General features: G+C 41.2%; 1 protein-coding gene across 1 annotated transcript in view; it reads left to right on the plus strand.

Moving 5' to 3' along the window:
- Positions 1-25,794, plus strand: part of col27a1b (collagen, type XXVII, alpha 1b) — a 67,564-nt gene that overhangs the window by 18,038 nt on the left and 23,732 nt on the right. The window contains exons 6-27 of the mRNA XM_070833948.1: positions 2,623-2,676; positions 2,778-2,831; positions 10,027-10,071; positions 12,692-12,745; positions 15,053-15,097; positions 16,016-16,069; positions 17,070-17,114; positions 19,198-19,251; positions 20,160-20,204; positions 20,804-20,857; positions 21,089-21,133; positions 21,337-21,390; positions 21,625-21,678; positions 22,881-22,934; positions 23,079-23,132; positions 23,214-23,267; positions 23,356-23,400; positions 24,474-24,527; positions 24,756-24,800; positions 24,975-25,028; positions 25,357-25,410; positions 25,593-25,646. Coding sequence (XP_070690049.1) covers positions 2,623-2,676; positions 2,778-2,831; positions 10,027-10,071; positions 12,692-12,745; positions 15,053-15,097; positions 16,016-16,069; positions 17,070-17,114; positions 19,198-19,251; positions 20,160-20,204; positions 20,804-20,857; positions 21,089-21,133; positions 21,337-21,390; positions 21,625-21,678; positions 22,881-22,934; positions 23,079-23,132; positions 23,214-23,267; positions 23,356-23,400; positions 24,474-24,527; positions 24,756-24,800; positions 24,975-25,028; positions 25,357-25,410; positions 25,593-25,646 — 1,125 coding nt within the window. The remainder of the gene's footprint in view (positions 1-2,622; positions 2,677-2,777; positions 2,832-10,026; positions 10,072-12,691; positions 12,746-15,052; positions 15,098-16,015; positions 16,070-17,069; positions 17,115-19,197; positions 19,252-20,159; positions 20,205-20,803; positions 20,858-21,088; positions 21,134-21,336; positions 21,391-21,624; positions 21,679-22,880; positions 22,935-23,078; positions 23,133-23,213; positions 23,268-23,355; positions 23,401-24,473; positions 24,528-24,755; positions 24,801-24,974; positions 25,029-25,356; positions 25,411-25,592; positions 25,647-25,794) is intronic.

Below are 25,794 nucleotides of genomic sequence, written 5' to 3' on the forward strand. Positions count from 1 at the left end.
CTGCTTACCTGCTTGCATGCTGCAAGTGCACCCATTGTGCATGACCAGAGTCTTTCCTGAGGCTAAAGCTAGCGAGCTAGTTCCACAAGAACGGTAGAGAAAGTTTCGCCAGAATTAAAATTATGGCTGAGACAGACCGTTGTTCAGTGAGCTAAGAGCTCAAAGCCCAGCCGCTGACCCAAGCAAGCAGTTGCTAAGAGCTAAAGGTAACGTTACGTTTGTGATAGCTGTTTTGCTTGTGTTTCCCAGATTGTGGCATCCAGCAGAGTTGTTAATTTGTTTGATTGAAAAACTAAGAGGCTGCCAGTCAGCGCTTGTGTATGAACCAATGTGCATGGAGCTGAGAGCCACAGACAAAAGTAGGGAAGTCTGAACTAACACACCATTTGTTTTGGTCTTTTCATGGGGTCTATAGAGTAAGAACAGTCTAGAATAACCGCAGCCTTTCTCTTATGCCGTTAGTGGTTTGTTTACTTTAACAACACATCAGGGAAATTGGTCTGAATTTTTAGTTATGATCAACTGACACAAAAATGCTTTTTAATATTTATATTAAACTCTAAAAAAAGCTCTTACCACATATTCATGTAATGTATATGGTAAGAAAATTGAACAGAATGGGCCTTTTCAGCACATTGCGAGATTTTTAAAGAATGCTTGTAAATATGGGAAAACCTGTTGGGGATGCAAGCAGTACCAGTGCAAAATGATGATGCAAATAAGATGCAATAAAATGTACAGCAGAGCTTTTTATGGTACATACAGACTTGATTCTCTGTAAAGACCCAAAACTACATAATATAACAAGGGCATTTAAACAACAGTGTCAATTTGAAGAGTAAGTATTTCTTGTGGTTTTTCTTCCTCATCCAGTGTTTGTTTGTGATTTCATTTAGTTTGCATGTCTGAGGTCAGATCCTCTTGGCATCAAAGTACAACTCTTCTAGCCGCTCAAGAAGCGATTTGTTTCCCCTCAGGAGAAAACAGCAGTTTTAAGTCTTTCTGACTCACTAATTTGCAAGTACTTGACATCAGTCAAGTGTTCCAGCTGATTTGAACTGTCAACAGAGAGAGTCGCTTAGCTCCATGATATGTCTTGTATCACAAAGGAGTCTGTATGTTAGACTCTGCTGGAATAAAATGGAAAATTGCTCGTATTTCAAGTCCGTGCCTAATCCATTCGAATGCATTGAATTTCAGCATTTTTCCACTGCGTCTTTAAACATTAAAAAACATAATTGATACCACCCTTTGGCCTGCTTTACCCAGGAGAAAACCATAAGTCTTATATCATACATGTGTGTTACTGGAGCCTAACCAAACCTGGCCCAGCTCAGCTTGACCCATTTGCACACAAACCTCAAACGGCAGACAGCCTGGTCTGGCACAGTCCTCCGCTTTAAGAAAAATGAACAAGCCGGATGAAAACATACTGTGTTAGCTGAATTTTGTTTTGAATATGCCACTTTATCTGGATATAATGATGATAAAATGAGACAAGTTGATAACAAAATGTACGTATTACTTGAAGTAGCCTACCATTAGACTTAAAAATGAAATGAATGAAGACATAAAATATGTGTATAATCAGTGTGAAGTAGAGTGCTTATTAGAGAATGTAGCTTTCAGAAGAAAGTACTTCATTCAGCTGCTCTTTGAGGTTCAACTGCTCAGATGATGTAGTTGAAGTGAAAACCTTTAGTCAGTAAAAAAGACTGTTCATGTATGTATGTAGCTCTTGGCTGCAGTTGCTCTCCTGGCTCTGTTAAGAAATCACTCTGGAGAAAAGTCTTTGGATAAAATACTTTGCAGTGCCAAGTTATAGCTGACAGGAACATGTAGATTTAAAATGGCCAAATATTGTAGATGGGAACTCCTGTCATCCTTTCACCAGCAACACAGTAAAATAAAACACACTTCTTTGAAGCGGTGCATGTCTCTCCAGCTATAACTGCACTGTTGCCTTTTGTACTAAGAAGACTAGAAAAAAAATAGACTCCTTAAAAAAGAAACATGAGCTTCAGGATTGCACCAGAATGAGTCACAATACAGGATTTGTCTCCATGCCCAACTTATTAAATGAAATGTGTCACAGCACTTGCAGTCAGCTGATAACACTTGTTTGATTGCATTGCTACAACATTGTTTCTACCGCATTCATGTTTCTTTATATGATAAGTTCTAACACCGGAAATTATCTATTTCTCCAAGAACCTCTTGCATTATAATTGCCTAGATAACTGGGCCGCTCTTTCACCAGTGCGATTGGATGTTGAATGCTGACCCAGAATGCACTGACAGGATTCCCACTGCCCGAAAAGGCAGAAGAATGTACACAGTCACTCCCCATCACTTCTTGCTGGCTTGGTGTAAACCGAGTCACTGGAGGGCATAAATGGACTGCACGTTAGTGTAAATACAACTGCTAGACTCACCAACAAGTGGGATGAACTCATTACTCTTGATAGCGTAAATGAAAACAGCACACTCCTCTGCGCCTTGTGAAGTGGAAGGCTCTGGCAGTGCAGGGAACATGCAGTGAACGTTGGTGCACATTAGTGTATATCTCATGTCTACTGAGGAGAAAATGTGTATTTAAAAGTATGATTTTTATTTTTCTAGGGACAAAAAGGAGATCATGGACTGTCCCCTGGTCAAGCTCCAAAAGGACAAAAAGTATGCATACTGCCATCTCTCTTTTCATAGAACTACTCCATCATTGGCAGACACAGTCATGCAAATTATGCTGGTGTATTTACCCATTTTCTCCTTTTTAGGGAGAGCCTGGTGTATTGGGCCCCCCTGGACTGCCTGGCCAAAATGGACGACAGGTAGAGAATCTGACTGTTGGTGTGTGTATAAATCTACGAGGAAGTAACTGATACATGTCGGGTATCACTGGCCCCGCCCCATATGCGTGACAGTTTATATCGCTCATGTGTCTCTGCATATGTGTGTGTCTGCTCCTTTTCCGTTCTCTGACACTCCGAATGAACAAGCGACTGAATGAGAAAGTTCTGTATACTGAGGATTTCTAAATCAAAAGTACGCTCTCTCAACCCTGGCCCACTCTGAACTGTCTTTGATGGGAAAATATGTGAAATTGCAGTGTTTAGAGACTCCAGCCAAACATGGATGTTTGAGCCTTGGAAAGCAGCCTTACATAATGCAGGCGTCAAGGCGAACACCTGTGTTCTGGCTCCCCTGTGGGTTGAAATACTAAAGGTTTGAATATCTGGGCTGTTACATCATCAGTATCACAGGCCACCGAAGTGAGGAAGGCAGTTGAGGAAGTTTTAGAGTGAAACTTCAGTTTCACATGCTTCCTCCGAATGCATATTATGTCATTGACTCTCTGGAGAACAACTCTTCTAAAAAGTAGGGCAAGTTATGAATGTGGTTTAGCTCTGTCATCTGGTCCTCCTCTGGGTTGTTAGTCGACATCATTTGACTTATTTACATGCCGCTGAGCTGGCTATCCTGGCAGGGAGTGTTGGTTAGCAGCATTTTCTCCATGGCTTTGCATTTTCTCCATGGCCTTTTCCCAAAGCCTGTTGTCCTGCTCACACTAATTACACATCTCAAGAGGACCAGACCCTGCTGGATTGCATACTGTGCAGAGTGTGCAAATAACATAGTACTCCGTAACTGAGTGACTTTGTTTTTTTTAGTGTTTGTTTTAAGAATATTTAAGCATTAGTTGTTTTTTTTTCCATTTTGATGACTGTAATACTTAAATTAATATATTACAGATTTATCTGTACAATGGGAAACCATAAAGCACAATACTTTCTTCCATTTAAGAATAATTCTGATCCTATTCTATATTTTTGTTACTGTCAACAAATTCTATGAAAAGACGGTAAGCAGCAATGCAACAATACTTCCTTTCTCTGTCTGTTGCTCCACCAAAGAAGAACATCATTAAAACAGTTCAGATACTTTATACTGAATCTGTTCCTTTCTAAAAATACTCAGTCATTTCCTAAAACAGGTAGGCACCTCTATAGATGGCAAACTTTTATCAAATGGTTGTGCATGTGTTGGGGACTATTTTTAGCTGTGGATACAGGATTTCCTATACACAAGCTCATAGTGAGTACTTACAGCAGCAGGGTGGTGGTGGGATTGACTGAAAAGGACTTAAGTGTTCATGTTCATTGTAATGTAATGTTCAGTATAATGCGCTGCTCATCATTGAGATATATATATATGTGTGTGGAGAGAGAGAGAGAGATGAGGAATGAATATCTTTGCAGAAGAGAGTCAAAACAGAGTCGATGGATTGGAAGCTCTGTGTTTCACACCACGCTTATAGTGTCACTCCTATAATCAACAACATGAGTCTAGTAGATTGTTTGCTAGCTGTCCGCACCAATGGTTGATCCCAATGAACTGCAGGCCTCACAAAATCTGTCAGAACAGCTCTGCCATCTTTGCTATTAGTTACCTCCCAGCACTGTAGAGAATGACAATGTGCAGTTAATTTCCATGCCCAAAATTTCACTAATTCAGCATTTCTTCCAGATTTATCTTCTTAGCTGGGGAAAAACCACGACAGCAGCGCTTAAACCCTCAACACTTAGCCCCATTGAGAGACACAAACACTCCCACTAAAACCCAAATGTATGAAATTAATTCATCAGCTTCTCAAGCAGTAGGACCCGCCCTGTGTACTCAGTTGCAGGGAATTTCTAGTATCTGAATTAATAATTGAATGAATGAATATGGTGTTCAAATACGTACATGTGCATTTCATGGCAGGTTACAGGCTGTTTTCATACTTGATAACACGAGAATGAAGAAGGGAAGCTTTGCTGTGGGAATCGCTGCTGAGTTACCTGACATTCGGAGTGTTGCAGCAACATCTGTTTAGAAAAACAAAGTCATAAAAGCTTGTGGAAAAAAAAATCCTCAGACAGGCCTTTTAAATTACACTCTTCAGTTTATCATCACACTAAGCCCCTTTTGCAGTCTTTTGTCAGAGTTATCCACTGGAGAAGATAAAAACAAAAGCTGTGCATCAGTACAGTTAAGGTCAAAGTAAGGTCAGGTTTCAAATGCCAGGAGAATGCTAATTAGAAAACAACTGTCACACAATAGAAGAAAACCTTTGTAAGCAACTTTCTCTCTCTCACTTAGAGACGCACGCACACACAACTGTCCTCAGTGGGAACACAATAGCATGAGTGCAATAACGCCTTGGCGGGAGCACCAACAATCTGTTATGCAATCGGACAGCACTGACTTTGAAAAAACCATCTGGTGCACTCAAGGTTCCTCCGCTCGGTGTAGTAGTGGGGAGGACTCCAGTGCGAAAAAGGAAGACCTCTCGCCTTGTGAGTCATGGAGCGAGGAGTCATGGGAAAAAGCGGATATTCTTCCTGCTGATTTATGGTAATTGAGGATCTGTTCTGGGCGTGGACCGGCATCTAGGCAGAGGTTAAGTGGTTGTAACAGATCCCCTTTTCCTGTCCTGATTAGTTCAGGTGGGACTCTCTGGTTCCACTGATCATGTCTGTGTTAACTTTTAAAAACACACATATCCCCACAAGTAACTGCTGACAGCCATACAAAGTATTAAAATGCAGTTTGTATCCAGCTAATAAAAAACGAGGCAATCAGCTTGGCTCTGCTGAAAGCCACCAGACACCTCATTGCTTGCAGCTGTTCTTAACTCACTTGGATTTTTTTGATCACAGTCCGGCCCTGGAAGCCAAAACTCCCAACAGCGCACTTTTGTATTCAAATTACAGTGAAATTCCATCATCTGCCTCAGATGCAGCTCGACATCGGTTCCCTCCTCTGGTCTCGTCCAACCAGCCAGCAAAGCTATGACCTGCCGCTGTTTTATGGACCCTTTTCGCTGAGTTTGGTGCTCAGTTCTTGGCCCGATGCCAGAGAAAGCCTTTCTCACTGTGGGAAATGTGTAAAGATGTAATGAGGAGGTAGCCTGGGAGTCATTCAGCAATGTGCTCTGTAAAGCAGGAAGAGACCCATGTATGTGCGTGTCAAACTGAAACACTGCATGGAGAGTATTACCAGCCCTGGACCAGTGTGCCTTTTACACAGCCAGCTCTGATCATGGCACACTGGAATAGCGCTCAACTTTTTATTAGCTGCGCAGCCCTCAAGATTTTTCCCTCCTGCAACTCAGTTTTGTATAATAACATTCTCATGCCTTTATTTGCCGAATCTGATTTGTCAGAGGAGGAATTATGAGGCTCGCCAGGTGGGGATACATTTTTTTGTTATAATAAATATAAAAGTCTATGGAAAGCACAGTGTGTTTTTTGTCTGCTAAGGAAAGTCTGTAGCTTATTCTGCAAGCGGCAGAGACGCTGCTGCTGCTGCTGCTCTTTGCCTGTTGGCTGCAGGGTTTATCTGGTATGAGTTACACTAATTAAAACTGTTCGCTCTTCATGGAGAGAGAGAACTAATGGAGAATATGATCATTTGCCATTTTCCTGTCACACAATGGATTTACAGAATTCCGTCCAATTTTTATTTGTATTTTTTATGATACACACACATGCACATACATACACACTTAAGGGACAGACTTCCTTTCCCTACTTTTACTGTACTCGGCTGTATTAGCCTCGCTGGAAGGCCCAGACACATTCCTTTGTCTTTTCGTGGCTGCAGTGCTTTGGCTCCAGCAGGAGACTCATCTACTCCCAAATTCCCGTCAGATAATTCCAACTCGGAGTACATTGCTGTCTGTCAGTAGAGAAAGACAAATAATCATCAATAAGGAGTTAGACAGAACTAAAGTGTAACCGTGTCTGATGGAATCACTGTGGCCTGCATCTGGCTTCACACTGTGCCCAAAAGCTGCAGGAGATGTGACAGAAAATGTGGATCTTAAAAAATAGTTGCTTGTCCAAGTGTGTTTATTTCTTCCTTTCTTTGTAGGGACTTTTTATTGGACTCAACTCATGAGTGTTTTTGATCTCTGGTACATGTGACTCTGGCGAATGCGCAAGTTTATCTTCCTGCTGATGGTTTAAGAGTCAGTTCACACAACATGATGGCACCACAGATTCGGCTCTCAGTCCTTTGGTTTGTAGCTGAGTGTCAGTTGTGATATAATTTCTGAAATGTTCCAATTAAATGTTATTAATGTACTTTTCTGCATTATGATGATACACTGGACCAGTATTGGCCTCTAGATCAACATGGGACCTCAGCCTGCCAGCATGATTTTACTTAACAGCTTCAGGCACGTCAGTCTCACTGTTGCTCAACCCTGCCTGACCCACCAGTGGGTCCGTCATTATTAACTCATGTTGTGCAGCCAACGATTTTTGAACCCATAGAAACTCATTTTAAATTCTAATCGAGTCCAAAGTTGTAGGTTTTAACATTTTACTGATAAGCACCATGTAGCTCTCATAATATTTTAAAGAAGCAGACACAGACGGTGCTGTATAATGATATTTGACATTTTAACACATTTTGAAATAATTTTTTTTTACTTTAAAAAAGAACAAAATGTGGGTTTGACAGTTTCAATGAGCACCAGACCATGTTTAAAGGAATATTTTGACATTTTGGGAAATGTCTATGCAGATTCATGTTAATACTACTCTGATGCCTGCACAGTGAATATGAAGCTACAGCCAGGAGACAGTCAGCTTAGGTAAACGTAAAAACTGGAAACATGGAACAGGAAGTCACTGCGCCCTGCCAAAATATAGTCACACAAGCACACCTTTGTAAGGTGTACACCTTTTCTATTTTATTTGGACAGAGCAAGGCTAGCTGTTTCCCTGTGTTTCCAATCTTTGTGCTAAGCTAACAATTCTTGGCTGTGGCTTCATATATAACGGACGTACATGATAGTGGTATAAAGTTTCTCGTCAAACTCTGAGCAAGAAAGTGGATAAATGTAATAAGTGACATTTAAGGTGGAAAATCTAGGTTAAGGACTTTTTATTAGCATGTGATAGAATCACACTGCATTCTTAATGACTTTTTTCAGAGGTTTTAGCTTTCTAACAAGAGTAAAAAAAAAAATTACACCTTCAAGACTCAAGAGATTCAAAGCGTTTATTGTCAAGTGTACAGTGCAGAAACGGGTTTCCCTGTACAATGAAAATCTTACTTTGTCATCCACACTGAATGCCAAAGAGTAAAAAAAGAAGAGGATAGAATAAAATATAAAAACATATAAATATAAACTGCTATTGCTAAATAAACTACTATTGTTTAACATAGAAATATATTTACAAAATGTGCAACTTAACATAAAGTACAGTCAGTGTGCAGATGAATGTGCAGATTAGAGGTAGTTGTGACTCCTATTGGCTGTTAAGGAGCCTGATGGCGGAGGGAAAGAAGGAGTTCCTGAGTCTGGACGTCCTGCATTTCAGACTCCTGTACCTCCGGCCTGAGGGGAGGAGAGTGAACAGTTTGTGTTGGGGGTGGGTGGGGTCCTTGATGATGGAGGCAGCCCTCCGGTGGACTCTGTGTCTGTAGATGCTCTGCAGAGAGGGCAGGGGAGTCCTGGTGATCTTGGACGCAGTCTTCACCACTCTCTGCAGGCGTTTACGGTCCATGATGGTGGTGCTGCCGTACCACACGGTGATGCAGCCGGTTAAGATGGACTCAACAACGCAGCTGTAGAAGTTGGTGAGGATTTTTAACGACCTGCCAAACCAAAGGAAATACAGCCTTCTTCACCAGCTGTGTGGTGTTCAGTGTCCAGGTGAGGTCCTCGTTGATGTGGACCCCCAGGTATTTGAAGCTGCTCACCCTCTCCACTTCCTGACCTCGGACGAGCAGTGGCTGATGAGGGCTCCTCTCCTTCCTCATGTCCACTATCATCTCCTTAGTCTTGTCCTGGCGTTTGTTTCACATGTTACATTATTTCACATGAAAATAATGTAACAAACTGAATATCAGCACAGAAGGAGGCCAATCACAGTATTTGATCAGCCCAATCCTGATGAAAAATTCTTACATTTCATTGCACTCCCCTTCATCATCACCCAGGCCTGCATAAACTCAGTGAAGTAACCTTTACAGCTGAGCCCTGCTTTACGTCAATACTACCAAATGTCTCACAGCACGTTTGCAGAAGGACTTTTTAATCCCCATGTATACACTGTAGCTGCAGGCTTGAGAGTGCTAGGTATGGCTCACTTGATGGTGACTTGAGTGTTTACACTGGTCCAAATTTTCAGCCTCTGAATAGCCGTGGTTTACTTGTTCTGCTGCGGACAGGCTAACACAGCTGGTGGCTAATGGCTTCACACTTGAGAGGATAGATGTGCTCTTCCCTCGAAGATGGCAACACATGACTCTATCTGCACTACTGTAGGCCTTGATTGTGAAAAGAATAATACATTTTGTAACCAGCTGGCATGCTCATTTGAGACCACAGGGCTTGAAGGTGACCATTAATCACCCTTTTGGGTTTCACTTGTTCCTGTGTAATTGGTTTACTGGTTTTAATTAATGGACGATTGTTCTGAATTGTTTTGTCATAGTGCAGTGGTGGCAAAGATTAGACAAACTCATGGCCAAGCAGTCCTGCAGCCATAAATAAAAATGGCATTGTTCTTGTATAGTAATCATAAAGAAGGGTTTTATTCAGGGTTAACCAGCCAATGTTAGAGATAAATGCTCCATTAGTTTCACAGCTATTAAGTTTGTCTTTGCTGTGAACCCTTTTAAGCTAAACCTTGAACCTCTTTATTATTATTGAACATTTTATAAGGAAAAGTCAAGTCAACTCTAAGGCAACTGGAAGACCTCATCATAATTTCAGCCCCTGCTGTGTTGACTGTGATGCTCTTGGACTCAAGGTGCTAAACTTCCTATCAACAAAAATTAGATAAAGTTTGACCATCGACCAAACTTGACCATCAATGTTTTCTGCCCTTGCCCGACAATCTCTTTCTGCAAAGTGCATCATTTAGCATTGCACTTCCCTGTGGCTTTGTGATCAAAATTTGTGTTTTCCAGTAATTTATTGTTCGATTGCAAAACTCTAACTTACCGTTTCTCTATCAACAGGGACAAAAAGGTCATCCTGGTCCTTCTGGTCTGCCAGGTGAACCCGTGAGTACCTTATTTGTGTGAAATCACGACCACAGTTTATGTATATCATACATTTTCTGTCATGTAAGACATATAATATATCTCATTTCGTTCTCAATAACATCACCAGTCTACCACCAAGCTGTAATGTTCCTCCCCTTTGGGCCAGTCAGTATAAACACATTAGTAATTGCAATGCCTGTAATTGTAGCTCCCCCTTTGGGTCAACAAGTATAACGGGAAAGTGCTAGAATCCAATTAATGCCATTTTGAGGATGCATGCAGTAAACTCTGAGGTGAGAGGCATCATTTCTCTTTCTCTAAAATTACCACAGGGGTTAAAAACAATCATGAGGCAACCAAACCTAAGAGGATTTTTCTGAACAACAATAGTGGCATTTCAAAACAACTAAAAATGATTTCTCTGGTTCCTGTGACATAATCCCTCCGTCGTCTTTGAAGTGTTATCATGCTGACTAAATCCACTGCATGCTGTTTGTCTGTCTGATGGCTGCACTGTGTTCACTGTGTGTCAATGTATGTTTACTCATCAAATAGAAGAGCCAAGTCGAGTCGGTTCCCATAAGACTCCAGCACATCTTTCCATTTATAGTTGCAAAACGGTAGGAAGGGAGGGAATGGCAGAGAGTAAATATTAATTCAGACATATTGGGACGTTAAAAAAGAGGTTTTGGTGTGGTGGAGGATAACAGTTGGGTGGAAGAGACATTAGACATGAGCTGTTCTGGAATCTTGGCGGGAATATCGAAGGAGTGATTTCTGGCAGAGGTACAAGTGGGCTAAATAGTTTGGACACCCCCTGGGTCATTCCTCCTCCTCCTCCTCCTCCTCCTCTTCGTTCTTCCTGAGCACAAATCCAGTGCACTATCTTTGAGAAGAATGTGCTGTGTCACAATGTACTCTACTTTAGTTGAGTCTACTGATGATACATTTTTACTTTAAGTATTTCTCACCAAAATGTGCGACAAAGATGTCGATTGAATTTTCTTCCTTAAAAAATGATTCATTATTTATAGTGAAATTTGCATTTAACTTGAGTCTGAAATCTCCCCATTTACTAGTAGCAGTGAACTATATTTACCCATATGTGGGTTATGACTGAGATTGAGTGAAAGTTTTGGGTATTCTTTCAGTTTTTCAGAATGGCTCTGTCATTGACATGAATGACTAAGCCGTTTGAATATGCAACAAAACATGCAAAGTTAATTACAGCGACTTCACATAAAAGCTCTGGATTAGGGGTCCTCCGAGCTGTTCAGTAATCCGCCCATGTATTTATCCTTTGTCATTTTATCTAACTTTATAAATTCTGAACATGAAATTTCTGGACGTATTGAATAGATGCTAAAATTGTCTCCAAATATCAATCCAAAATCGCAAGTAAAATATTGATCGTCTGTTATGCAGGTAGAGGTGAATGGATAAACGGGGGAATGATTTTTGGACACAGCCCATGTTTACGTTATTTGAAAGTCTTCTTCTCTGCCTTTAACTAGTTTATCTCTATGTTTGTTGGCACATTACTGCCACCAACTGTTGATCAGTGGAATTGCAACTTTTACATTATCACCCTCTTCAGTTGGCAAGAATGTGTATTGCATGCACACACACATTATGAGTTTGTGCATGTTTGTGTGTCCTCGTACTAGTAGAAGCTAAGATAGGAACAAAATATGAACCTAATGGACAAAAATATCAAATGTTGGCAGCCTTTTTTAAAATCAGATAATGTTTGTTTATTTGAAAGGGCATTACCCTCCATTTCTTATTTCTTATTTTGCCATGATAACCTTCCTGCTGCAACAATGCTTCATTATTATTGCAACTTTTACTTCTACTACTACTATGACTACTTTTTCTCTGTGACCATTTTTGCAAGATTTCCCATATTATTTTTGATAATACAGTAACATCTTGATCTCTCATAGCACATTGTCTGTTTTTCCAAACTAGAAATATCGAAACATAACTGTCGCCAGATTTTACTGAATGTGGTCGGCTTTAAGTATGCCGCATGAGCAGCCTGTAATTTTATGCATGCCTCCACTAACTAATCCAGTTTTACTCTTCTGATGTAGAACATGTAGAATATAACATTCCTCTCAGAGAGATGCATTTGGTTTGGTCTCACCACAGGGAGGGAATGACTCATGTGTTATACTGTACGTTGATGAGGATAAACATATTCAAGCAAAACTCTGCTCACAGTATTCTTAAAAGCATGTGGCTTGACCGCATTATAATAGCACTTACTGTTGGATTAATTGAATGGTTAGAGTGCTAACATAGTGGCGCCTCTTTCCTTAGGCAACACTGCCCCGACTAAACAAAAGGACTCTATCAAGAAGCTGAGAGATTTAAATTCTTTTATAGGACTTATTGACTGTTGTTTATTACTTCATAAACAGAAGTGCTTGTATTCATTTTTATTAGTGTCTTTCCTTGATTCTTATTGCAATCAGTGAGGCTCCAACAGAAACCATATGTGCAAAAAAGAAGCCTTTTTTTTCCTACAGAAGGCTGCTTCCCTCCCTCAGTCTCCATCCTTCAGTCCTTTCTTTCCTTTTCTCTCTTTTGCCCTCCTCTAGTGCTCATTTCTCTACCATCTTTCTCTCCACAGGGTGAACGGGGAGATGATGGAAGCCCTGGGGCCAAAGGCTATCCTGGCAGGCAGGTGCAGTAAATCTAGTGTTGCAGTGCTTGTTGAGGAGGGCCACACACACGTGCACACACACACAGACATGGAGACACACACTCACACATAAGGAAAGATAAAACAGTAAATAGAAGCTAGAATATTATCAAATTTCCTTTCATATCACACCTTTTTGAAAATATGGCGTTTTTCTTTTAATAAATCAAATTTCAGCTTGTCATTTTTGCTTGCTGTTAGAATTATGGATAAAATGAGAATTATAGGGGAAACAGTGAATTTTCTGTAGCTAGAAAATAATCAAATGTTAAGATATTGAATGCTGGCAGAGAATCTTAGCCATCGGCTTCTCAGCGTCTGCCTCAAAAAACCTAATTTGGTAAATCCAAATAGAAAGTTTACAGCAGCTGAAGGAAAGGAAAAGTCTTCAGTAAGAGTGACAAACGGCTCTAAATGTTGAGAAGCACCTGCGGTGGAATATCAGTGATGCATGCCCCCGGTCTAGTGAGGAAATAAAATGTTTAAAGGTTTCCATGGTAAGCACCGCTCTGAAGAAAGGAAAGGTAATAAAAGTGTGACTAATTCCACAGCTCCCCGGGTACAAATAAGCTTCCTCTGTTCCTCCGAACTGTGAGCATCTTTTCTTGCCCCATTTCTAGGAATAGCGTTAAACTTAAGAAGTCAAAGCTGGAGAGCATTAGCGTTTCTCTACATTTTAAAATCTGTTTCCTCTTAGCTTAAAGTAGATTTAAACTCCACAAACAGCTGGACAACTACTCTCTTGCTTGCGCTTCCTGAATGTTTATGATAAGGTGGAGTTCAGGCACGGGTCTCAGTGTTTCCCTCTGTGCCTTAGCGCACTTACTATGTCTGAACTCTGATCCCCTTAATGGCGTGTGATGGATTAGGTTTTAGCACCCCCTACCATCTGTTGGCTGTGAATCACGAGGGCTGTCGGTTTCTGTCAAGGCGTTGCACTTTTCTGTGGGGAGTTCTGTGAGCTGTGAGTTGGTCTTTACAGTTTCAGGGGGAGATTTTCTGCACTGGTGGATTTGCCGGCGGTGTCTCTGAGAAATTGATGTGAACGCTGTTTAAGTATTAACACTGCAAACGGCAGCCAAAAGGCTAATTCGAATTTTAAAAAAGGATGCAAAAATCTGGATGTCGATGCTTATCATCGGGTTGCGAGAAGTCTTAACTTGATCACTTATGCAAGAGAACAGAAAGCTCTCACTCACTGTGCTTTTGCTTGCAATAAACTTTCTATAAAGAACTACTTTAATAACTCTTTATTAAAAAGTGCTTTAGTAAAAGGATAATGTGTGGGTGCTTTCTCTTCTCTTGCCCATGGACATTTCCTCCTACGCACCTGTCTACATGGAATTGAAGGTGTGTATTAGCCTTTTAAGTCAAACTTGGTTACATATGGCATTGTCTGACTCAGGCTGTGGGTATAAGCCTACCAATGGCAGACAGTCTCAGTTGGAATTCATACTGCGTGCTGCTGTTTTCAATGTCCTTGTCATTACGTCAAAACAGCAACTTTTACAGAAAAAAAGATGCATAACTTGATAATGTTATTAAACTGATATCAATTCAATTCAATTCAATTTTATTTGTATAGCCCAATATCACAACAGAGTGTCTCATAGTGCTTTACAAAGTTCACAAGAAGCTTATATGAAGCGGATCTGTATGTTGGTGTCAAGCCAGTGTCAGTGGTGCATGCCGCTGTCAGAGTGAAAAGAGATGCCAAATCAACCCGTACTGAAAATGGATCAGGCATGAGAGCCTTGTGAGTTGTTTCTTGTCCGTTCCACTTCATACGAGCTTCTGGGATATAATCTGCATTTCCGCATAATCTGAAATTATCTGTGGTTTTAACTAGCCCATGAGCTCCTCTAGCGCTGAAGTATAACTTAGGCAGACTTCACCTCTAGGGCACTAATGATAAAGTTATGTTTGGCTTCTATATAAGAAAAAGTTGTATCACATAATTACTGTTTCATGTGGCGTTTTCTGTTGTGGGGATTTAGCCATTTTAATGCCGGGGCTCGCCTCCCCAAGTACAAATGTTCAACTAAAACAAGATTCTTCCAAACAGAATTTTGCACCATGGCTGCATCCTGGGCTTAACGCTGCCCGGGACGACTTTGATTGGTTTGAAGAAACAGTAACAAGCCAGAGTGTTTTTTATCCCTTTATACCAGAAAGATAATGGGTCCAGCCAGACCTTTCTACAATTGTTAGTACATTGACTGCAACACAAATTGAATTCTGCCACTGTTTGTAACCACAGAAATGTGTTTTGTCATCTGTTACATTTAGGGTTTACCCGGGCCTTTAGGGAAAATGGGGCCAAAAGGAGTCAGGGTAAGTAGATGTTGAAATTATTACAACTTTGGCATGCAGTATTTTATTAAATGTAAACAGGAAGCATGTTTGATCTCTGGTAATGAAAAAGGTGTTTTGAAAATAAATACTGCATATTTTGTGCTTTAAGATCCGAAGTGTTTAAAGCATCCTCAGAAGAACATACTCTATTGTTTTTGTCATGCACCCTCCCTCACTGAAGGCTACAGGGGCAGAGCGACATGGCATTCTTTATATATGTCAACAGAGCAGTTTCACTTTCTTAAATGGTTAATAAATTACTTGGTGTGGGTACATAAAAAGGCCAAAGTCATAAATGCCACTTGTCTGACCTTGTTAACTCCATGATGATAATGACAGATGGTTTTGTGGGCATATTTCAAGTGCTGTAGGAGCGATTGTCTCTTTTTAAGTTCAAGCAGTTTCCCCGCTCGCTGTACTTGTTAATTTTAGCCAACTATTCTAAAACTGCATTGCTCTGCTGCCGAGCACGACCGTAATGCATCAAGATGTTAGCTTCTCATTAAATGTTATGGTAATTTGTGTTCTGCCCTTTTCGCCACTGTTTTCTCCTCTTCCACCGAGTAGGTTTGGCAGAGAGATCTCCAGAGATCCCTGATGTGAGGGTATGTGCCCTTGGACTACATCGTGGAAGCCAGCACCATGCAGTCCATGGGCATATACACTTGCCTCAAGGCTTGGCTCTTCGAGACCAGTCCACTGCAGCTGAAATGCCTGCGGTGCTGTAACAGATCAAAGCATCACAGCCCAAGTCTGTAGAGAAGTGTTAGTGTTGTCGATGTCCAACAGCTCTTCACAATATCCATCATCTCTGCTCTGTCTCATTGTGCCCCCTCCTTTTCCACCTACCTTTGCCTTTTTTTCCCCCTCCACTGCATCTTTTATTCACCTCCCTAGGGTCACATTGGCATCCCTGGGCTTTTTGGCTTTCCTGGTCCTGATGGCGAGAGAGTGAGTATTAGTGTCTGTGAGAGTAAATGCCTACTGGGTTGCATTAACTGACTGTCCACGGGCCACAGTGATGAAATATAAATTATTCTTGAGGTACTTCAGGCACTCTTCACCAAATTACTATTATAACCCTAAAGTAGCACAAGCTCCCTTATGCTGTATTGGATCAAGCCTGGGGGCAAAAACAACCTATGCCTCCACCTCTGTACTGTCTTGGGTCTGGCTAAAACGTAGGAGGCAGATTTAAATTTACTCAAACCCAGCCAGGATTCAGAGTCTCATAAACCTCAAGGGCAGTGAACCAAAACAGTGACACCAGATCTCTCAGGAACTTTATACCAAGTATTTTGAAAACTGTTTTTCATTTTTAGCCACAGTCGCTAAGTGGTGCTTCAATGCGACAGTGAATCTGGTCAGTTGATCCTACACTTTGAGTAGAACGTGTCAAACACTGGGATGGATTTCAATGAAATTTGGTACAAATACTTACAGCGTGGTCCTGAGGGGATGAATCGCAATTGCTTTGGTAATTCTGGAACTTTTCAGCTAACGCCAATAATGGCGAGTCAGAATTTCCACTATGACAGGTTAGTCCCCGAAATAAGAACCAAATTCTGTCAGCCTCATGCTTAGATGGCATGCTGCGAAGCTAACATGCTAATGTTCATATTGAATGTCAGCTCAAAGAGCTTGACTAAATACAGTTTAGTCAGTCTTTAGTCAGAAACTTTAGCTTAGTTGAACTTGACAAGCTGAGTCTGAAATGCTCTAAAATGGCCATCCCACTGACGCTACACTATTTGTTCCTCCATATTGTTTCTTTATGCTCTATCCAATACCTCTGTTTTCTGTTGTGGACGGAGCATAGGCTCACAGGGTTGCTAGTGTGGCTAAAGACTTCTAATTTCTCCTTTTAGATTATACATCTTTATCTCTCCTCTAGCTCCTTATCCCTGTGACTGTCCCCGTCTCTCAACTCTGTTTTCTGTCCTGTTTCCAGGGAATTCCTGGCGTTCATGGGAAGAAGGGCAAGATGGGTAGGCCGGTAAAGTTTTCTCTCAACATACTTCTCAGAGAACATATTTAATGCAACTTCATGAAAGCGAATGTGGCTTGTCGTGATCTATGGACGCTTACTGTAGCGCAGGTTTATTTTAAAGCGTATTAAATGACCATTACTCTTACAAAGACTGTAGTTCAACGTGAAGCCCCCTCCTGGCCTCATTCATAAATCTGCAAAGAACAGTTGTGGTAACTTCCCCACTACCACAGTGATGCAAATCATTACTATAGGGATTGTTATAAGGGAATAAATATGGACTGTAAATAATGTTACTGAATGTATTGAAAACACAATTGGCCATGTGTCAGCAGATTACATTTAAATTCTCAGTCATTTCCTTTTTACAATCAGAAATTATTGCCCCCCTTATTTATAAACCTAGTATGATTAATTTTCTTTGACTGAATTTGATTACTATGTGTTATACAGTGTGCTTATTACTGTGCTTGTTTTGCATTAGACTGATATGATAATGCGATATGTCAGTTGTGGCTTTGGCTCTCCGGAGTCTCTACCCACAGATCAGGGAAGTCTATCGTCATTGGCGCCTGGAAGTAAATTTCCCGTCCTTCCAGGCTTACATGGAAAATACTAAAGCTGCACATAACCACTTATGTAGATCTGCTATTTTCCCAGGCCTAGTCTGGTTGGACATGTTTTTGGATATTATTATGCAGTAACGGTCAGTGACAAAGACGAAAAATATGCTCATAATAGCCAAGTCATGAGCAAGCCATTTCTCTTCCTCTGCGGTAAAAAGTGAGGTCAGTCAATTTACGCAAGAAGGTTTTTTTTTGTCCTGAGTCAGCAGTAACACGGTTGAACAAACTCTGGAAAGACACACAAGAGAAGCCAACAGAAATACATGCGATTCACATGTCCCAAAGCCTAAAACAACTTCAGCTACAAAAAGCTAATCAAAGATTAAAGATGCACATTTTATGGGGTTAAGTAGTACCCCTCTTCCTGTGCTTTCCCTTCAGATGGAAAGTAGGAAAGTCACCATCCATATTTTATTATTTAGCCAGTGTTATATTTTGCGCATAGCAGACTGGCAGGACCTCCATTGGACAGATCACATAATGAAAAAGGTCTCGCCAACCTCACTGAAAGTTGTTGTCAATATGAGAACAAAGACTTCCATGTGTTTCTGATTAAACCAAGTCAGTTATTGAACTTTTTGGAAAGAGGCACATTTTTCCACTTTTCCTGTGAGCTTCATGTTGCACCAATTACTGCTTATTACTTTATCCACATTTTCCTGATGTTCTAAATCAGCAGTTTGCCACTCAAACAATCCTATCTCTCCCATCACTCGAGGTCGTCAAACCTTCATTTTTAATATTTTCCTCTCTTTCTGTTGGCAGAAAACGAGAGATCTCCCCTATATTCTGATCTTTATCATTTGTCCAACCAGCATTCGGCCTCTGTAGGCAAGTGCTGAGCTGTGATGTGCAGTGGGCTGCATGTTGACCTTGGCACGCTGACAAGCACACGTTGAGCGTGTGGCCTCGCGGCTGCATCACGCCTCTTGTTCTGCCTCTATAATGGAATTACGAGCACCAAGCAAAAAAAGAACGCAGTCAGCAGTTCCTGGGCCAAGCAGCTTTATTCAGCCATTTAGGCAAGTCCTGGGGGTTCGGTTCGCCGGGCTGCTGAGTGCTCCCTGCCAGCGTGTGCACAACACAGACACTCGGTCGCTCGGAAACACTCAGCCGTGGAATTTCCTGCCGGTCTCCCAGGAATGAAGCGCTGGGAGCGTATTTGATGGGATTTGCTTGGCTTTACTTTGTAAACCTCTGTTTTGGGAAGCACTTTGGGGGTCCAAGGATAGAGGGTGTCTCATGCTGTACAAATTGTAATGCCTCTGGAGGCAAATTTGTGATTTTGGGATTTATAAATAAAATTGACATGCCTTTGTTTGTTTGTTTGATCCCTAGTGATTGATGTGATAACCTCATTGACAATCCATGTGATTTATCAGTAAATTTGACCTCAAAATGAGCATTCAGCCTCTCAGCTCCCCCTCTGGTCACATAACTATCCTGTTTCTTTGTGTGCTCAGGGGTTTCCTGGTGACTTTGGAGAGAGGGGACCCCCTGGCCCTGATGGGAACCCAGTAAGTGAACTTATGTCGATAAATGCACCATTTACTCCATTTTAGCACTTCATCTTGTTTGGCCCTGAAGAACATTTTAATCAGGTTTCAGATTTAATGTAGCACATTTCATGTAAAAAGGCACACCAGCGTGCTTTACAAGAAATAGAACAATTGCTTATGAAGGCACATACAAAAAGTAGAAACAATAAAACGAAATGCAACTACATCACTTGACTTTCTTTAGTCTCCGTGCTGTAAGACTTGTGCACTGAAATATTCGTAGCTTATTTGCATATTGTTTTAGGGCAAGAACATTTCATTCCTGTGGAAGACTGACTGTGAGGCAAATTTGTGCAGTCATTCAGTAACTCACTCACCCGTCATAATCCACACTGATATGAGGGCAGCATCAGCAGTCTCACTTGCCTTTCCCCTCTCTGTAGTTTGACCCTCACTGCTCGTGATTGACAGGGTCAGTGTTTGAGCGTGATTGGCTGACCTCTGAGAGCCTCTTCCAGGCTTCATTTCCTTTGCCTCCAGAGGGAAATAGGGATGTTCCATTTGGCTGAATTCATCTTCTTTCATTCATAAAGAGAAGGATGAGGCGGCAGGAAGGCCACAATGGGCTGTGTGTCATCCATCTCTCCACTGCATGCGTAGCTTGGAGAGGATGTAGGCATGGCATGTCGCTGCGGGGTAGATCATTTAGACAACAAACGTCTCTGTGTGTCATGTGCCAAGAGCTCGCTCGCTATGAGTGGAGCGACACATTACATGGGCTATCAGTGGAAGAAAAACACTAGTAAACAAACACATTATAGAAACAAACTGTATGCATTCATGTACAGCTCTACACCTCCATCTGCCGCTGCTTGTGTTACATCTTTTCTTTTTCTCTCTGTCTGTGTTTTCTCCCCTCCTGTTAGGGTGAACTTGGAGCTCCTGGCCCATGTGGAGTCCCTGGTCTTATTGTGAGTGTGTCCTTCTGATTTGATAACTGCATATCTTGTGCTATATGCACTTTGTTTCCTTGTCCTCTCTGTCTCTTAAATCCCTCTTTGTCTTTGCTTTCTTTTAGTAAGCAGCTTATAGCTAATGTTTTGAAATACTGTCATACATCTCTTCCACGTGTCTCTGTAGATACATTCAGCTGAAAAGTACATGTTTGTTGTGTATTGTGAGCACCGGTCCTGGATTTTGAATGCTTTTCTTGGTACTGACCAAGATGTGTCCGAAGTAATATCGAGAAGAGCTGAAAACTGGCATCGAATGTCAGGTCATCTTTGCAATCTTGTATTTCTTGATCAAGTGGTTCATAATTTGAATCAAAATCTTGAAACTTTTTTATGTATTTTGTTTGGCAAATGTCTAAATTTAACATTTGGGAAGTTTAAGAGAAAAACATGTTTGTAAGGTATAAAAAAATAATTTTAACATAAGCACTGAGAGTCATATCAGCACAAGTACAGAACATTTTCAGATGATAGCCTGCCCTACGTATAATGGCAGTTGAAGGTTTTTGGGATTTATCCGGACATTCAGTATGTTTTCTTTGGGTGTGTGTTTGCAGGGAGACATGGGCCCTGTTGGCATTATGGGCTCACCAGGACCACCAGGACTCAAGGTAAATGATACGGTTATGCCTCCGTCTGGCATTAGTGATTGATCTTAACCAGAAAGTCTTCATGTCGCGGTTCATCTCACCATGATCAGACACATGGCTGCTGTTGGGATTCATTTATTCCACAGCTTGAGTATGTGAAGCCTTATGAGCAAGGAAAAGCCAAGGCTGCTCATTAATAACCCTCAATCATTAATCATGTTTTTTTTTTTTCCATTTTATTTTGCTTCCAAGGGAGTACCTGGAAACCCAGGGGAACCAGGACTGAAAGGTGATAAGGTGATCTGCATATGTCTTTCCCAGACTATTAACGTTCAGTATACAAAAATTTGACAAATCATAAAATTGGATCTCTGATGCCTGAAAAAGCTAACAGATAATACAGAGCTGTAATACACCGCTTGTATTACCCCACACCTTCTGTATTGCATGTTTCTTGTATACGTTTTTGCTTATTTTCTCATGTTTTTTGGGGTTTTCAGGGGGATGTTGGCTTACCTGGACAGCCAGGGGAGTGTGGATTCCAAGGTGACAAGGTAGGTGCGTGTTTGTACTGCAGGTCATCCATAAATATAAGGATTGGTTGTGTGATGCCTGGCAGTTCTTTCATCAAAATGTCTTTTGGGAAGTTACTGACCTCCAGATTGCTTCTGATGATCAAATCATAGGAATGTAGTTGTGTTTATATATGTAATCAGCATGTTAATATATGTGATTTTTTTGTTTTTTGTTTTTTTCAGTCTACATGTCTTACGACTTTTATGTTACAGGGTATCTATGGTTCACCTGGGTTGCCAGGTCCCCGTGGAAAACCTGGGCCGCAGGTATTTATATATCCCCCATTCAAACACAGAGCAAGCCCCAGCAAGACAAAAGGTCGAAAAAAAAACTAGTTAAGAGTCTGTAATACCCATTGTTGTTGACACATGTAGAATGTCTGACACTGAAATCCAATTCAAAAGCACAAGCACAAGCACAAGTACAAGTAAGTGCAGGTACATCCTACTCACTAATACAACATAAATGATTACATGCAGGTAACAGGAGCTCAGTGATGCTTCTTGCACCAGTGCAGAGTTTGGATCTCTTTGATCAGATTGTACGCTTAATCAGTGATAAGTGGTAACACAGTTTGTCTCTACACTGTACACAGCGCTTCATAGAGAGATTAAACACATTTATTTTCATGCTCAACTGCTTTAGTTGTTTGTATGTTGTCAGTATGTGAAGCAGTGTGCTGAGTCCCCCGAGTGATCATTAAATGATAAAGCAGTCTACCGAATGGAGTACAGAGTAGGCTGTGATTAGACACAGCTTATGCAAAATGTTGTAGTGGAGGTGAGTTTCTTTTCCTGAGCTGCTTCAGATAAGAATTTTGTTCTGAAAACATAGTGGTGTGTTCAAAGGGTACAGTGATGCACCGAGGAGAAATTGCTGGCGCTCCTGAAGAAAAATGGGTGGAAATCTTCGAATGTGTACAAAAGCAAGCTTCACGCATGTAGGAGAACTTTGGTCTAAGAAATGTATGCTAATCAAGCTGTGGAATAAACAACCCCTCAAAGAGCAGGGGGCCAGCGAATTCCCAGAGCATGTGCCGGCTAAATTTAGACTAATCCAGCAAAGTTGGCACTTGTGTGGTCTTAAGTAATATTTTCAGTGGTCTCTGATCTGATATGAGATTCTAAAATGGAAAATGCACTCTAATGCTTACTTGACTGTTCTGAATGGCCGTACTTTCCCCCCTATCACACTCTGATTTTATCCACAGTGGTTTATTTGTTATTGTGAACACTGTGGCTTTAAGAAAATGAGATTTGATACACTGTAGAAGATGCATTTTTTGGCAGGTGTTATGGGGCAGATTTCTTAATTTTCTGGATTATATTAGATAGTTTTAGCAGCATGCCACATAATGTTCCCTGCACAAACCATTCAGTGAATGTGAGCTATGGTATTTAAAATGTTATGTGTAAATCTAATCTGTGTGACAACAGTAAGTAAGTAGGTAATTTGTGACATTTCTTAGGGCAAACCTGGTGAAAAGGGTCCTGACGGCCCACCTGGACCTCCTGGCCCAGAGGTAGGACAGATTCAATTCATATTTTGCCTAGATGGATTGTATTTATATCATTCTATCAGTGTATATGCTAATACAAAGATGTGTGCTTAAGTTATGCTACTGTGTGGTGATGAAGCCGCTGTTAATTAACAGTCGTTTTCACAGGGCTTTCCCGGTGACATCGGCCCACCAGGAAAAAATGGCCCCGAAGGACCCAAGGTTAGCACATTGACATTAACTCTTTAGATCTGAATTGTCAGTGCAGAGAAATTAAATTCACTCTCAGTGTTTCATCCAAAGGGAAAGCAAGGGACAAGAGGTTTGCCTGGTCCAAGAGGAACGCCTGGACTTCAGGTGGGGTTGCCTTAACATATTTTTGAAAATGAATAAAAGTTAAAAGCAATCTGTCCCCCACTGAACTTCTGTGACAATGTTTTGTCAGGGTGATGAGGGACCAGTCGGGCCAGCTGGACCCGCTGGACACGAGGTGAGTGCTGATTGGATAAGCCCTGCAATTTGAGACCAGTTAGAAAATACGATAGCACAGTTATGTTTCAGGATCCACACACAACACTGCAATATTTGCTGACCACAAGTTCACCATGTGCCTAAATTAAACTTTGGAGGAATTACTATGACCCGTTACTACAGAAATCCTTTGGCTGACTGACTTTCTATTGTCATAAAGCTGTTTTGACAGACTTCCTATTGGACGCTCTGTACCCATGATACCAGAGTGGTCAGCAAATTGCTATGCTCTTTTCTATCGTTCACACGCAATCACAAACAAAAGCAACCGTCTTTAAATGTCAAACCAAAATATGTAGTTATATCAGTTGGTTCAATTCAAGATGAAATTACTGGAAAAGGAACACTTCTGTCTAAATCCTGACAGTAATTCATTATTTTAGTATCTGTTTGGGAGGTCAGTTTACAATTGAAGTTATTAAATCAAGAGACACTACAAAATAAGCCAAATAGTTGTTTTTTCAAGTATCTCAGCCTTACATGCAGTAGATTAATAGTCTCAATTATTAGCATCTGAACAGAGACCATAGGGTACGAAGAGGCAGTGCAACAGAAACATAGGACTTTTTAAGGGACACAAATGATGGCTTTGAACTGTTCTGCAGTATGATAAACATCCACAACAACTATCGCTGTCCAAAAAAAAAAAAAACCTGTTTGTTTTGAGTCATCCCCGGCAGAACAATAGAGGAGACTTTTCCAGTGAAACTCTATTTTTGTAATGGTTGACTCCAGTCTGCCATCTCCCAAAAGTGCAACCCACAAGTGATTACTGAAAACAAACACAAATGACCCAATGACTTGTGTGAGTAATAAGAAGCCTTTGATGCTGCAAACGCCTCTTTGTTTTATGGATCATTAAGTTTCTTAAAGGGATGTTTTTGTTCTGGCATCAGTTGTTGGTTGGTTTTGTGCCGCGGCCTCTCGAGGGACAGCAGACTCACTGGCTGCACCTTTTACAGGAGATATAGACTTTGTTTGTTGCGTGGAGCCGCAGCACACTTCTCTGTGTCATTTTCGCTTTCTGTTCAGGGCAGACCTGGGAGACAGGGAATCCCTGGACTGACAGGCCAAGATGGATTCAAGGTCAGACCTAAAAGTCACACATCCAACGCCGAAACACTGTCCTCCTTAACTGAACATCCCCGCTCTGGTTTTCTTTTATGATAATATATCATCTGAATATGTGTAAATTAGATGTTAATTCTCTGTTACCACAGGGGAACGGGCCTCCTAGCACATTTCAACTGATTTGAACTAAAAATGAAAGGCATGAATAAGTTTGTGATATGCTAATTGTCTGCTTTGCTGTAGGGCGAGACCGGGATAACTGGCGAGGTCGGAAAGCTTGGCGAGAGGGTAAAGGCTTTTCTCCCTCTTTCTGCGGATTTCTGTTTGATGCTCACTGTGTGTCTGCGTATGTGTCTGTTTGGTTGGAGTCCCATAGCTGTGCAGCCTCTTATGAGAAATCTAACTTCAATAGAGCTACGAGAAATAAGAGACAGTTAAGACAGCATGTTTTCTCTCCTTCAGGGACTGCCTGGTTTTGTTGGGCCTCTCGGAGAGACAGGCATCGCTGGAGAAAAGGTTAGCATGCTCTCAATCTGTCACACTTTGCTAGTGTCACAATTTGCTGTCGTCCAGCATCCATTTTTATCTGTTGTGTTTCGCTCTGTTGATGTAGCATGTGATTACAGCTGAAACATGATGTCAATTATTGCAAATTTGTTAATCACTTAATTGTTATTTATCATAATGATAACAATTATTATAATTATTTGCTGCTACTTGCAGATTTGCATTGCATTTTGTAGACCGAACACAAGTATCAGACAGATGAATCAATAATGAAGGTAATCACTAGTTGCAGCCCTACTTGAAATATTTAGCTGATGGTGGCTTGTGGTTCTTCCAGGGGGATCGAGGGAAAACCGGCGCCCCCGGGCCGCCAGGTGAATCGGGGCCGATGGTAAGGAGTAAGTCTGGACCCCGTCTCTCATACCAGGGGGCGTTTTTAAATCTACACATGCAAGGGATGGGGGTGTAATATGTTTAGAGAGACTGATAAGGCCACTCAGTTTTGTCAGAGCTAATTTATGATTTCTTTGATAAATCATATAGATATCACTTGAGTAATGTTGTTTCCGTCAGGGTCACACTGGAATACCTGGACAGATGGGACCACCTGGACTACAAGGGATCCCAGTAAGTTTAACAGTGTCATAGCTTTATGTGCACTCAATGTAAACCAGTGACTACACTAGTCTGCAGTGTGGTCTCCATAACTCTGGTGAGTCATAAGTTTGTTGCATTTCTGTCGACATCCAGAATCAGTTTTGGGCGTGGATGGGTG

Source organism: Pempheris klunzingeri, chromosome 7 (genome assembly GCF_042242105.1).
Source record: "Pempheris klunzingeri isolate RE-2024b chromosome 7, fPemKlu1.hap1, whole genome shotgun sequence".
In the NCBI taxonomy this organism is placed as follows: Eukaryota; Metazoa; Chordata; class Actinopteri; order Acropomatiformes; family Pempheridae; genus Pempheris; species Pempheris klunzingeri.